The following is a 14,580-nucleotide window of genomic DNA, read 5'->3' on the forward strand; positions in this document are numbered from 1 at the left end:
CTTCCAGGAACCCCAGTACCACCAAAAATAAATAAATAAATAAAATGCACAAGCAGCCGAGCCTGGTGGCGCACGCTTGTCATCCCAGTACACGGGAGGCTGAGACAGGAGGATCACGCAGGTTCGAAGCCAGCCTCAGTTACTTAGGCTCTCAGCAACTTAGTGAGACCCTGTTTCAAAATAAAGAATAAAATATAGGGCTGAGGGTGTAGTTCAGAGGTAGACTTCCCCTGGGTTCCATCCCCAGTCCTGCAATAAGTAAGTAAGTATGTAAGTAAATAAATAAACAAAATTCATAAAGCAACCGGGCGTGGTGGCGCACGCTTGTCATCCCAGTACACGGGAGGCTGAGAAAGGAGGATCGCAGGTTCGCGAACAGCCTCAACTACTTAGGGAGCCTCTCCGCAACCTAGTGAGACTTTGTTTCAAAAATAAAGAATAAAGGCTGGGCGTGGTGGCGCACGCTTGTAATTCCCGCACTTGGGAGGCGGAGACAGGAGGATGGCGCCGGTTCGAAGCCAGCCTTGCTGACTTAAGAGATCCTGTTTCCAAATAAAATATAAAAATGGGTCTGGGACTGTAGCCCGGAGATAGAAGGATTTCCAGGAACCCCAGTACCACCAAATAAATAGATAAATAAATAAATAAATAAATAAATAAAATAAAGAATAAAAAATAGGGCTGGGGGTGTAGCTCAGAGGTAGAATGTCCCTGGGTTCTATCCCCAGTACCCCCCCCACATACACACCAGAAATGCTCCAGGCCATGGTGGTGTACACCTATAATCCTAGTACTTTGGAGGCTGAGGCAGGAATATTGCAGGTTTGAGGACAGCCTCAGCAATGTAGTGAGATTCTCAGCAACCTAGTGAGACCCTGTTTCAAAATAAAAGTGGTCTGTGGGTGTAGCTCAGAGGTAGAGTGTTCTTTGGGTTCAATCCCCATTACCACACACACACACACACACACACACACACACACACACAAGAAATCAGAAATATTTCTCCTGGCAACAGGAAAACTGTGGTCTGATGGGAAAAAATACTTGCATTTTCAGTTTGTATAGAGATTATCTCAAAATAAACATGGGGCTTTCTACCTCTGAGCTCCACGCCCAGCCCAATTTTTGTATCCTTTATTTTGAAACAGGTCTCTCTAATTGCGGCGGGCCTCCCTAAGTAGCAGGCTGAGGCTGGCCATGAACCCGTGATCCTCCAGTCTCCACTCCCAAGTCCTGGGATGACAAGCATGCACCACCACACCTGGCTCAAAATAAACTGTTTGAGGAAAAGAAGCAAAGATGAAAGAAAAGAAAAAACAAAAGGAGGGAAGGAGAAGAAGAAAAGGGACAGAAAAGAAAGAGGATACTCAGGCCCTTGGAGTCACTGTGTCGAGTCCCGTCATCCCTCTGAACCTTGACTTGCCCCATCTACGCAAGGGGCTGATGGAAAGTGCTTGTTCTGGTTGTCATGACAACCAGAGCGGCGTGGATCCGGTGGAAGTCTGAGGCCTGGGTCAGGAGGGGAGGGTGGTACCTGGGTCGAAGAAGATGATGGCTTTGAGGCAGGCGTACTCGTTGTCGTCGATCTGCAGCTCCTGGAAGGGCTGCACCAGCTCGTCCAGGATGCGAATGGATACCCGGTTCATCTCCGCCAGCTCGGGGCAGTGCCGAGGGACAATGTAGTCGTTGCCTGGGTGGGAGAGAGGGAGAGAAGATGACGTGCCCTCCCCTCCAGCTGTGGCTTGCAGGCGGCAGCGCAGCTGGTGCCCTGGGAGGAGGACCTGTAGGCACGCTCCTGCCTGTCTTGCAGAAGGGAGATCCGGGCCAAGATTAAGAGGATGAAGTGCTGGAAGCCATCGGGAAGAGCCTGGAAGGAGGCTGTTAGATCTCCTTTCCTATCATCCGAGCTCCCTTCACCAACACGACCGAGGCCACTCAAGGGCCAGTTGGAGGCACAAAAGCATCAAGGTGAAGGGACCAAATCTTGGGGCTGGACTGGCCCGGCTGAGTGGCTCTGCCGCTGACAGCTGGCTGTGTCTTGGTGGTCACTTAACTTCTCTGTGCCTAGGTTTTCTCATCTCTGAAGTGGGGATGCATAACAGAACTTCCTTCTTAGGGTCATTGTATTAAAAAAGGTAATACTTGTAGTTAGCACAATTCCCCGCATATAGTGTGTTATGCAGGCATTTAAAAATACCGAGTAGAAAGCTGGGCGCGGTGGCGTACGCTTGTGATCCGGGCATTCGGGAGGCTGAGACAGGAGGATTGCGGTTCATGGACAGCCTCAGGTATTTAGTGAGGTCCTTTGCAATTCAGTGAGACCTTGTTTTAAAATAAAGAATAAAAAATAGGGCTGGAGGTGTAGTTTGGAGGTAGAATGCCCCTGGGTTCCATCCCCAGTATTAATAATAATAATAATAATAATAAGCATAGCTGGGTGTGGTGGAACTTGTCTGTGATCCCAGGACCTAAGAGAATGAGACAGGAGAATCATAGGTTCAAGGACAGCCTCAGCAAGTAGTGAGACTCGTCAACCTAGCGAGATCCTGTTTCACAATAAAAATAAAATAAAAAGCTGGGCATGGTGGCGCACACTTATAATCCCAGTACTTGGGAGGCTGAGATAGGAGGATCGCAGGTTTGTGGCCGGTCTCAGCTACTTAGTGAGGCCCTGTTTCAAAATAAAGAATAAAAAATAAGGATGGAGGTGTAGCTCGGAGGTAGAACACCCCTGGGTTCCATCCCCAGCACCGCAAAAAAAAAAAAAAAAAAAAAAAAAAGTAAATAAATGAGCCTGGGTTCTATTCCCAGGACCACATAATAATAATAATAATAATAATAATAATAATAATAATAATAATGATGACGATATGTCCTGGAGGCACAGGTGAGGTGGGCGGGTTGTGCCCTGCCTGGCCACCTTGTATCCCTAGTTCAGAAAGAACATCGGAATGCAGGGATGACACCAGGGAGAACCCTGGCTGGGCATCAGCTTTAAGGGGGGGAGGTCTCATTCTTTGCCTCCATATTGGCTTGCATCAGTGGGGGACCCAGTTGATAACTTGAGTCCTGGGACCTCCCTGGGTAAGCCTGGGGTGGGACCTGCTCCCTCTGTCTCCCTCGCCCCCGAGTGCCCCCCATGGAGGGCCCCTTTGCTTGGGGCTGCGCCATGCAGGGCACGGCCTCTGGCTGGGCAGGGGCCTCCTCACCTAGGAGCAGCACGTCCTTGAACACCATGGATCGCTTGGTGGCTCCGAGCAGCAGGTGCTCGCCGGCGTGGGCTCGGAGCAGGGCCACCTGCAAGGGAGAGAGGACGGCATGTGGACCATGCCCCGGGGAAGGCTGCTCCTGGCCAGCTCGGTACCATGGAAAAGCAGCTTCGTGTTCCCGCTGCCTTTACTTGCCTGAACTATAAAATGGGTATCCTAAAACTGCTGCCTTTTTTTTTTTTATAACTGATAAACTGGTGACCTGGAAAGGATTAGGCAGAAACCTGGGGGTGAGGGGACATGCCCAGAATGTTGGGAGACCTCGTGATGACGCTGCCCTTGAACTGTTCCATCTTTAGTTGAGTAGCTGGCTCCCCCTTGGACCTCGCCTCTGTCCCTGGAGAAATTGTAGGCAACATTCTATGTGCACTTGTTTTTTAAAATTATTATTAGGCCGGGCGTGGTGGCGCGCTCTTGTAATCCCCGCGCTTGGGAGACGGAGACAGGAGGATCGTGCAGGTTCGAAGCCAGATGTGCTGGATTAAGAGACCCTGTTTCCAAATAAGAAAAGTATAAAAATAGGTCTGGGAGTGTAGCCCGGAGGTAGAAGGGCTTCCAGGAACCCCAGTACCACCAATAAATAAATAAATAAATAAATAAATAAATATCATTATTAGCCAGGTGTGGGGGTGCACGCCTGTAATCCCAGTACTTAGGAGGCTGAAACAGGAGGATCGCAGTTTCTAAGCCAGCCTCTAGAACATAGCAAGGCTCTCAGCAACCTAGTGAGACCTTGTTTCCAAATAAGAAACTTGCTTGAACTACAAAATGGGTATCGTAAAACTGCTGCCTTTTTTTAGGGGGGGAGGGGTGGTATTGGGGTTCCTGGAAGCCCTTCTACCTCCGGGCTACACTCCCAGACCTATTTTTGCATTTTTTTTTTTTTTTTTTTTTTTTTTTTTGGTGGTACTGGGGTTCCTGGAAGCCCTTCTACCTCCGGGCTACACTCCCAGACCTATTTTTACATTTTCATTTTGGAAACGGTCTCCTAAACCAGCGCGCGCGGCTGGCTTCGAACCTGCGCGATCCTCCTGTCTCTGCCTCCCAAGCGCGGGGATTACAAGTGTGCGCCACAACGCCCGGCCTATTTTTGCATTTTTGTTTGGAAACAGGGTCTCCTAAGCCAGCGCCCGTGGCTGGCTTCAAACCTGTGCCATCCTCCCGTTTCCGCCTCCCAAGCACGGGGATTCCAAGCGTGCGCCACCACGCCCGGCAAACTGCTGCCTTTTTTTTTTTTTTTTATAACTGATAAAACAGGGACCTGGAAAGGATTAGGCAGAAACCTGGGGGTGGGGGAAGATAGGAAAAAAGAATAAGACATAAGAAACAAAAAATTGAGCTGGGGATGTAGCTTAGAGGTAGAATGCAGCTGGGTTCAATCCCAGTGCCACATACATACAAAAATTACTAATTGGGCAGGGTGTCTCATGATTGCAATCCAAGTATTTGGGAGGCTAAGACGGAAGGATCATAGGTTGGAAGCCAACCTCAGCAACTTGGCAAGACACTGTTTCAAAAAATAAAAGAAAAAAAACTAGGGCTGGGGCTATAGCTTGGAGGTAGAATGTCCCTGGATTCGATCCCCAGTACCAAAAAAATCAAACAACTAATTCCTATTCATGGACCATCTACAGAGAATCACAGGAACCCCTGCATGGAAACGCAGATTCTTAGGCCTGGGCCCCCAAATCTATATACCCAATTCTGTGTGTATGGAGCGGGCCCAGAAATATGCATTCAACAGGTCCCCTGGTTGAGTCGGAAGTTCCATCGAGTCTGGGAAATGACTGGTCCAGATCTCCAGAGCATCTGTCCACTTGGCCTAGTAAAATTCTAGGACTCTAGAGAGCTTTGGAGAACTTGGATATATACGGGTGTCTTTCCGGAGGCAAAGAGCCAGCTACCAGGCCCTTCCCTGCAGGAGGCCAGTAGCCTGTGAAGGCGGCGGTGCTCCCAGCATGCTCACAGGGGAACAGCGCCTGCCCGGCCATGCTTAGTGCTTGCATCAGGACCAAAGATGGGCCAGAGAAAAACACGGCAGCCGGGCAGCCTCGGTCTTCTCTGCAGGGGGAAGCTTGGGAGTTTGGAGGTTCTGTAGCAAGGCCATCTGGGAGGTTAAAGGCTGCTGCTCACTCGTTTGGCTGTCCATTCTCTCGGCTTTCAAATCTTGTTTTGTTGTCTGTGTGGTCCTGGAGATCGAACCAGGGGCATTCTACCTCTGAGCTACACCCCAGCTTTTTTTTTGTTTTTTTTTTCAATTTAGGGTCTTCCTAAGTTGCTGAGGCTGACCTTGAACCCGCGATGCCCCAGTCTCAGCCTCCCGAGTACCAAGATTACAAGTACGTGTCACCACACTCAGCTTGATTATCAAATGTTAAACGCCTACTAAGTGCCAGCGGCGCAATGGGCACGCAATAGCAAGAAGAAAAAGAAGCTACAGAGCAGCAAGGTCTCTAACTTTATGGAACTTATTCTCTTTTGGGGAGAAAGGACAGATAATAAAGTAGAGGGTGATAGGTTGTGGAAGAAAGAAAGAAAAGAGGGAGGAAGGAGATGGAGGTAGAAATGGAAGGAGGGATGAAGGGGATAGAAAGGAGGTTGAGGGTGGTGTGCTGAAGAACAACAGGGCAGCGGCGAGGTGTTGGCACTTGCCCTTAGGAGGCTGAGACAGGAGGACCGCAGGTTTGCAGCCAGCCTCAGCAACTTAGTGAGGCCCTCCACGACTTAGTGAGATCCTATCTCAAAATAAAAATAAAAGAGAGCTAGGGGTATATACCTCAGAGGTACAATGCTCCTGGGTTCAATCCTCAGTACAAAAAAATAAAACAGAGGATCTAGGTGTGGTGGCGCATGCTTGTAATCCCAGTACTTGGGAGGATGAGACAGGAGGATTGCAGGTTCAAGGACAGCCTCAGCTACTTAGCGAGACCCTCCCCAACTCAACTTAGAGAGACCCGTTTCAAAATAAAGAATAAATAGGGCTGGGAGTTTAGCTCAGGGGTAGAATGCCCCTGGGTTCCAGCCCCAGTACCGAAAAATAAATAAAATAAAATAAGCTAGTAAATAAGCACCAGGCAGGCCGGAGGCTTAGCCAGGAGGTCCTGTGGGCCTCTCAAAGGAGGCAGGACCATGGCGAGGCCGGCGGGGCCTGGCACTGGGTAGTGCACAGTGAACTTATTTGACTGGATGAAGGACCAGGTGAAGGCAGCTTGACCGCTCCAGGTCCAGCCTCTCCGGGGCAGCCTCCTGCCAAGGCCAGAAGGAAGACTGGAAAGAAGGAGGCTGGGAAGGCTGTCCGGGGAGCATGCGCGCTCCCTGACAGTGGGAAGGGAGGTAAGGGACACTGGCCCGGGGCTCTCAAGCCAGGAGGCTGAAGCAGAGGGCCGGGCACACCCAGACTCTGGCCAACTTCCTCACTGGGCATGCCCAGCCTTCTAGGTCTCAGTGGATCAATGTCACCCAAACTTGGAAGCTGGTTTCTGGGACAGTGTCCCCAGAAGCATGGTGTCCTTTGGAGGACAGCAGGCCCCGCCTGTCTGGGTAAGATGGGCTCCTCAGACACCATGAATGGGTTCCCAGGTCCAACCCCGACGTAGCGGCTGTGCTCAGGGTGGGCAGCCAGGCTGGGGTGGGGTTAATGATTGGCCTGTGTTATTGGCCACCCGTCACTGCCCTCTGGGAATGCTCTGAGCCCCAGCCAGGGAGGTCTGGGTGGGAAATCGAGGTTAACAATTGCTCGGCTTAGGGGTATCTTGTTGCTTTGCTAAGTCCCTGGGAAGGAACAGGGCGGGGTTAAACATTAATGCAGACACCCTGGTTATGGTGGAGGGACCATGACCAGAGCACGAGGAGCAGGGAGCAGGCAGGAGCTGCGTGGACAGGATCCTGGCCCACAGACTCTCCCCAAGGAGGTAGCAATCCAGAGATGAGATCTCGGGTCCAGTCCCCGGCGAGGCTGAAAAGCAGCCAGGCCAGAGCAACCCATGGGGTGATTTTATACGTGCCCTGAGAGTTTGTAGGCCAAAGGACCTGGCTGCAGGACACCCCAGAAGCTTTGAGCCTGGCACGTTGTGAGTCTCTTATGCAAAGCAGCCAAGTGCTGCTTCTTCCAAAGTCAGCAGATGGGCCGGGCCCACCCCCCTCCCAGGCAGGGGAAACGGCGGTGGAGGTGGGCTCTGTCCTTAGATACGCCCCACCCTCTCCAGGCCTGGGACATTTTTAGTATTTCAGAGTAGGTACTTTAGAAACTAAAATGCTAGGTTAAACCATCTTGGTGTCTGCAAGAAAGAAACTCGTACTGTGGTCCTCCTGTTGGCCCTGGTTATTTATTTATTCATTTATTTATTGCCATCTGGGAATGGAACTCGGGGGCATTCTAACTCTGAGATATACTCCCAGCCCTATTTTTTATTTTATTTTGAAATAAGGTCTCACTAGGTTGCAGAGAACCTCACGAAGTAGCTGAGGCTGGCCGAGAACCTGCGACCCTCCTGTCTCAGCCTCCCAAGTACTGGGTTTACAAGCATGTAGCAATATACCTGGCTCTTGCTTTTGTTTTTTGTACTGGGGATTGAATAGAGCATTTTACCTCCAAGCTACACCCCAGCCCTCTTTTATTTTTGTTTTGAAACAAGGTCACACTAGTTTGATGAGCACCTCGCTACTTACTGAGACTGTCCTCGAACCTGCGATCCTTGTTCTAGCCTCCCAAGTACTGGGATTACAAGTGTACGCCACCATGCCAGGCTTAGCCCTGTTTTATGATCCTGCACTTTTTTTTTTTTTTCCCCCAGCGCTGGGAATTGAACCCAGGGGCATTCGACCTCTGAGCCACACCCTCATTTTTATTCTTTATTTTGAAACAGGGTCTCCCTAAGTTGCAGAGGGCCTCACTAAAGGGCATGAACCTTCAGTCCTCCTGTCTCAGCCTCCCAAGAATGGGATTACAAGGATGCGCCACCAGGCCCGGTGACCCTGCACTTTTCCAGAATCTTAGTTCTCTTGACTAAAGATGAATAATTTCCCCTTGGCAGATAAGAAAATGGAGGCTCAGAGAAGTAATTTGTCCAGGATCACCTAAAGAACTGGTCTTAAACTCCAATCTCCTGATCTCTGGCCCTGGGTCCCCTGTCAACATCCCCCAGGAGGTCTGTGCAGGAGCGGTAGACTTTGAAGGGGTCCTTTTTTGTCTTTTTTGGAACCAGGGATCCAACCCAGAGCGCCACACCTGCAAAGCAGGCGCTTTGCCACTGAGCTACATCCTGGCCCCACTTCCTGGCTGGTTAGAGCTGTGTGACCTCGAGCAAGTTACTTATCTTCTCTGTGTCCCAGTGCCTTCGCCTTTAAGACGGGAAGAATAATAGTCCCTACCTCATAGTCTTTGGGTGGATTAAAAGAGTTTGCATTTATACAGCCATTTAAACAATTCTGGGCACATATGAGCACAGTGTATGTTTGATTTAATCAGGTCAAACCAGTGCGGAGCTAGACCCTCGTGGTCCAGCGTCCGTCCCCATCCACCACCCACGTCCGCCCTCCTCACCTGGTCATCCAGAGGCAGCTCGCAGAAAGCCGGGATATACTTGGCCCACTCCACGAGCACCAGCAGCTGCTCCTTCATGGACTCACACACGTCTGCAATGTTGGCAATCTTCTTCGCGCGAATGTCGCCATTGATCCCGGAGACGGGAGACGTGATCTGCTAGAGACAGGAAAAGTGCTGGGAATGCTGGGAGGCTGAGACAGGAGGATCGCGGTTCGAGGACAGCCTCAGCTACTTAGTGAGGGCCTTTGCAACTCAGTGAGACCCTGTTTCAAAATAAAGAATAAAAACTAGGGCTGGAACGCCAAGCGTGGTGGCGCACGCTTGTAATCCCCGCGCTTGGGAGGTGGAGACAGGAGGATCGCGCAGGCTCAAAGCCAGTCTCGCTGGCTTAAGAGACCCTGTTTCCAAATAAAAATATAAAAATAGGTCTAGGAGTGTAGCCCGAGGTAGAGGGCTTCCAGGAACCCCAGTACCACCAAAAAAAACCCAAAACCAAAAACAACAACAACAAAAAAAACAGCCGGGTGTGGTGGCGCACGTTTGTAATCCCAGCACTTGAGAGGCTGAGACCTGGAGGATCACGGTTCATGGACAGCCTCAGCTACTTAGTGAGGCCCTCTGCAACTCAGTGAGACCTGGTTTCAAAATAAAGAATAAAAAATAGGGCAGGGGGTGTAGCTCGGAGGTCGAATGCCTCTGGGTTCCATCCCCAAACCCTCAAAAAAAAAAAAAAAAAAAAAACCTAGGGCTGGGATAGCCCAAAGGGAGTAGCTCAAAGGTAGAATGTCCTTGGGTTTCATCCCCAGTACCAAAAAAAAAAATTTTTTTTTTCAGTATTGGGATTAACATGGAGATGAGGAAAGGGACTTCACCTGCCGCCAGACCTGCCTCCCCCTCCTGCAGCTCCTTAGAGATCCAGCAGTGTCCCAGTCCTAGAGAAGCAGGGCAAAAAATATCACCCTCATCTCCTGGATGAAGCCACCATGTCCCGGAGAGGCCTGTGACTTGCTTGAGCTTTGCACAGCAAGGTTGGCGGAGCCCCAGCTTGCCACCTCGGGCTAGTGGTCCACTCCTGTCTTGCCTCGGGACTGGTCTCAGGCCCTCCGTGAGAGCCAAGACTCTGCTTGGCCTGAGGCACGTGGACAGTGGGGGGACCAGGTGGTGCCTGAGAGCAGGACAGGTCCGAGTTCTGCCTTTGTTACTAAAGCAGCACGGTGACATTGGACTCCATTTCCCGTCTGTGACATCCCCGGCCCCATCTGTGTGTTGCTCCAGGGCCTGGTCAGGAAGGGCTAAGGCAGAGGACGCAGGGCTCCTCCGTGGCTGCGGATCCTGGGCGGGGGGCCCTGTACCTGCTGGGACAGGACCTCGGCCTGCAGCAGCACGTTGATGGACGGAAGGCTGCTGTCCTCGTAGCTCGACCTCCGGGTGCTGATCCGGTCCCGCTCGTTCTGGACGGCTGCGGGGAGGCAGGGAGAGGTGAGGAGAGGGCAGGGAGCGCTGGGGAAGGGGTGGCGGAGGTGTGAGAGGAGAGTTCAACCCAGGGCTGTCCCAGAGCACAGGAAACACAGCTGGGGGTGAGGGGGACACCCAGAGGACAGAGCCCAGCTTGGAGGGGAGATGGATTCAAACCCACTCAGGGGGGAACTTTCCAGACACCAGAACTGTCCCCGCACACAATGGGCAGGCTGCAGGAGCGAGCTGTCCATCCCCAGGGGTATGTAAGACCACGGCAGAAGCCCTGAGCCCAGAAGCTCACCCCAAAGCAGGAGGCCCTGGGCTCCAGGTGTCAAGGCCAGGCCGCCTCCCCCCTGCCGGTGCCGGGCACTCTCCAGAACCAGGGATCCAGGCCGCTGCACCCCCAGCCCATGCACATCCGAGATGGTCCAGCCTCAAGTACCAGATGGTCCCGTCCGCCATCCCAGCCCAGCCCAGCCCTAGTAGTTGGAACAAGGCTTTGCTAAAGAGGAAGACGCCGCCGAGACCTGGAATTTTCCCCCTCCATGCTGGGGAGGTGGCACACTCTCTTGGGGCCTCAGTTTCCCTATGCAAAGTTTTGTCTCCTGAGTTTGTTTTGTATATGCAGTCCCTCCCATCTCAGGACATGGGGGGGGCAGCCATTCTTCTAGTTCCCAGGCGCCCTGCCCGGCCAGGCTGCGCCTCTCCCAGGCAGGCTCGGGCCCTCCTCATTCTCCCCGCCCCTGCCCTTCTCCCCTCAGAGGACAGAGGGGTCCCCCCAAGCCTCAGGCCACATCCCTCTGCTGCTCAAAACCAAGGCCACCTTGCAGCTTGTCAAGGTGGCCTTCCTCTCGGCTCACCCTTACACTGACTCCCTGGCCCTCTGTCCCCACAGACCTGCTTCTCTGCTCCCCACGGCCCCATGTAACAACTCGCCCCCAGGCCCTTCCCTGGGTGGAATTCTCTTCCCGAGCTTAACTGCTTCCTCACTCCACTCCGTGTAAGAATGCCCCCTTAGCTGGGCAGGCACAGTGTACCTGGGAGGCTGAGACAGGAGGACTGCAGGTGCAAGGCCAGCCTCAGTGACTCAGCAGATTATTTCAAAATAAAAAGCGCTGAGGGTAACTTAGAGGTAGAATGTGCATAGGTTCAATTCCTAGTACAAAAATAAAGAAAGGAAGGAAAAGAAGGAAGGAAGGAAGGAAGGAAGGAAGGAAGGAAGGAAGGAAGGAAAGGAAGGAAGAGAAGGAAGGAAGGAAGGAAGGAAGGAAGGAAGGAAGGAAGGAAGGAAGGAAGGAGTGAGCATGGTAGCACATGCCTGTAATCCCAGGATTTAGGAGGCTGAGACAGACAGATCCCAGGTTCACAGCCTCAGCTACTTAGCAAGGCCCTCCACAACTTAGTGAGAAAAGTAAAGTAGGGCTGGGAGTATAGCACAGAGGTAGAACACCCCTAGGTTCAATTCCCCAGTACCACCAAATAAATAAATATTTAAAAAAAAAAAAAAAAAAAAGGCTGGAGGTGCTGGGCGTGGTAGCTCATGCTTGTAATCCCGGCATCCGGAAGGCTGAGACTGGAGGATCACGGTTTACAGACAGCCTCAGCTACTTAGTGAGGCCCTTTGCAACTCAGTGAGACCCTGTTTCAAAATAAAGAATTAAAAAAAATAGGAATGGGGGTGTAGTTCGGAGGTAGAATGCCGCTGGGTTCCATCCCCAGTGCTGGAAATAAATAAAAATAAATAAATAAATAAAATTTAAAAGGCTGGGGTGCAGCTCAGAGGTGGAAGGCCCCTAGGTCCGATCCCCAATACCAAAAATAAAAATAATAATTAAAAAAAAGGACACCACAATATCAGAACCCTCTCAACGCCGTCGGATGTGGCCTTCCCTCCTTCCTCTCTGCCCCTTACCCTGCCTTATTTTCCTTCAAGGCACTTGCTAATTTCTTTATTATCTCTCTCTCTCTGAGATGGAAAGCTGCAAAACGTCATCTTTTCCGCTCATGGCAGTTGAGCACAGCCCGGCACACAGTAGGTGCTCAGTAAACACTTGTTGCGGGGAGGAAAGGAGACGCTGGGTGAGTTAGCGCTCATTCTTACTAGCCGCCTATCTCTCCACAGACCGCTGACATCCTGCTCTTCACCTTCCTCTGGATTTCACACGCGGTCGGAATCTGAGAACAAATGCCCAACAGTCTAAAAGGAGCCAGAGTCAGGTGGGGTCCTGCGGGGATCTGCAGCACCCCTCCCCTGGCAGCCCGGCCCTGCCCTGCCCACCGTCAGCCAGCGCCCTCCAGGTGCCATGGGAGGCGGCGCCAAGAAAGCGCTGTGGTCAGCAGCTGCGGCTTGGGCTCCTCAAGGTTAGGCCGGCCTTATCAGCGCCCGGCGGAGCTCAGTCACGGAATGATGTTTTCCAAATGTTTGCTCAGTATTAGCAGGGTCGGGGACCTAATGTAACTTCCATTGATTATTAACCCACTGGGGCAGAGGTGGAGAGGAGATGAGCCGGTCTTCCTAGAGAACCCGGGTGGAGCCCGTAGGGCTGAGCCAGGCTTTTGTGGAAGCCCCCCCAACCCCATCATCAGCTACCCCTCCTGCCACCCCTCGTCTTGCTTTCTGGCCTGAATTTCCAATGTCAGGAGCCAGGACTCGAAAGCCCAGGCCAGGTACGTGTCTTCTCTGCTCCCATCCCCACCTCCAGTCACATCTCGGAATTCTTTGTCTGCTGTTGGGCTCACAGGCCCCCAGAACTCCCCTGCTGCCAATCTTTGCCCCTCCAGGGAACCCACTTCCAGCTATTGTGGAATTATCTTCTGACTACACCTACAAGCCTGTGAGACTTCCTGCCCTTGCCTGTGGCCCACAGGGTGTCAGGAATTTGGACCAGAACCTGCCTCACAAACAGCTCACTCAGAGTTTCAATCCAGAGAGCCTGGTATCTGTTCAGCCCTGGAGGGGCCTGAGTTCTAGACCCAACTTCACCCCTGATCTGTTCCATCACCTCTCAGGCCTCAGCTTTCCCACCTGTGAAGTGGAGAGGGATTTGATGGCTTCTTTTATACCCAGCTGGTCTATCATTTCTGCATTCCCCGCTGTCACTTTCTGGTCCTCAAGGGCTACTTTTGGTTTTTGGCCCCCAAATCCTCCTAAAGAAACGAAAACACGTCCCAATTACCCTGGTCACTGAGGCTTCCACTGACACGTGCCCTTGAGAACTCCCCACCAGGCTGCGGAGATGTGTTGATGGAGCTAGCCACGCCCTAACTTCCCAGGGCTTGACCACAGAACACTTTGCTTCCCCGACCCATTCTGAAAGCCACCGAGCGTGTGTCGTGGTCTTCCAGTTAACTCAGGCTTGCAGATAAGCACCTGCATTTACTAGCCCACTCTTGCCATGGACGACGAACCTCCCATTTTCCTGGAATATGTCCATTTCTCCTGGCTTCGTGGCTGGCTTTGTGGATCGTGATCCATTATATTTTTACTTTATAGAGATGGGAAAATGGGAACCCAGAAGGGGTAGAAATTTCCCTCAACTTACACAGGTGAATGTAACTGCATTACAGGGACACATAAAATGGCTGGGCAGCATGCTGGAGCAGGTCACAGACAGCCAAGGTGGGCAGCCATCAGCTCAGGCAGCTGCTGAGTCCTCTCCCACCTGCTATTTTTACATGAAAAGACTCATTCTCTCAACCACAGTACCTTCTGAATGCCACCTCTGGACAGGTGTAGTGCCTCAAATCTTAGGCTACTAGGATAATGGAATCACGGACTGTTAAGACCACGGAGCGTTAAGCCCTTACCCTGTAGTTCTTGATCTTGTCTCCAATGTTCATACAGGGCACCATTTCTTACTCATAGCATTTCCCATCCCACAAAGCGGTCCTCAGCTTAGAGGTGAGGGTGGGGAGAGACAGCCACAGCCCCCAGGAACACTGGGCAGGGCAGGGCAGGGGAGGGCCGGAGTGCCGGCCATTTGGAAACCCCGCTCCTCCGTGGAGAGCCACTGGGGAGTGTTAGAATCGTGGTGTCGGGAGCAGTAACATCAGCCCCAGATTTCTCACCCTTAACTCGTGAGCCCAAGCTAAGGTCCTACAGGGATGAGATACAGAAGACGTTTCCAAGAGAAGGGGCAGAGATCACAGGGGCGTAGGGGGACAGAGCCAGAGGGGGAAGCCATCTCCTTTTCAGGAGGTTGGGAGTGGGCTGGGTCCCAGGTTCCTGCTTCTGCGTGGGGTGGGGAGGGGTGTGTGTGTGTGTGTGTGTGTGTGTGTGTGTGTGTAGGATTAGACTGAGGATTTGGC

The 14,580-nt window shown here is 52.0% G+C and overlaps 1 protein-coding gene across 8 annotated transcripts in view; it reads right to left on the reverse strand.

Annotated features, from left to right (window-relative positions):
- The window catches only part of HNF4A (hepatocyte nuclear factor 4 alpha), a gene marked incomplete at both ends in the record, with an annotated part of 72,124 nt that overhangs the window by 6,913 nt on the left and 50,631 nt on the right, over positions 1–14,580 (reverse strand). For all 8 annotated transcript variants that reach the window (XM_080716263.1, XM_080716261.1, XM_080716264.1 and 5 more), the window contains 4 exons: positions 1,535–1,690; positions 3,210–3,297; positions 8,812–8,967; positions 10,167–10,273. In XM_080716263.1, coding sequence (XP_080572389.1) covers positions 1,535–1,690; positions 3,210–3,297; positions 8,812–8,967; positions 10,167–10,273 — 507 coding nt within the window. The remainder of the gene's footprint in view (positions 1–1,534; positions 1,691–3,209; positions 3,298–8,811; positions 8,968–10,166; positions 10,274–14,580) is intronic.

This window comes from Muscardinus avellanarius, assembly GCF_963383645.1.
Source record: "Muscardinus avellanarius genome assembly, chromosome: 19".
NCBI lineage: Eukaryota > Metazoa > Chordata > Mammalia > Rodentia > Gliridae > Muscardinus > Muscardinus avellanarius.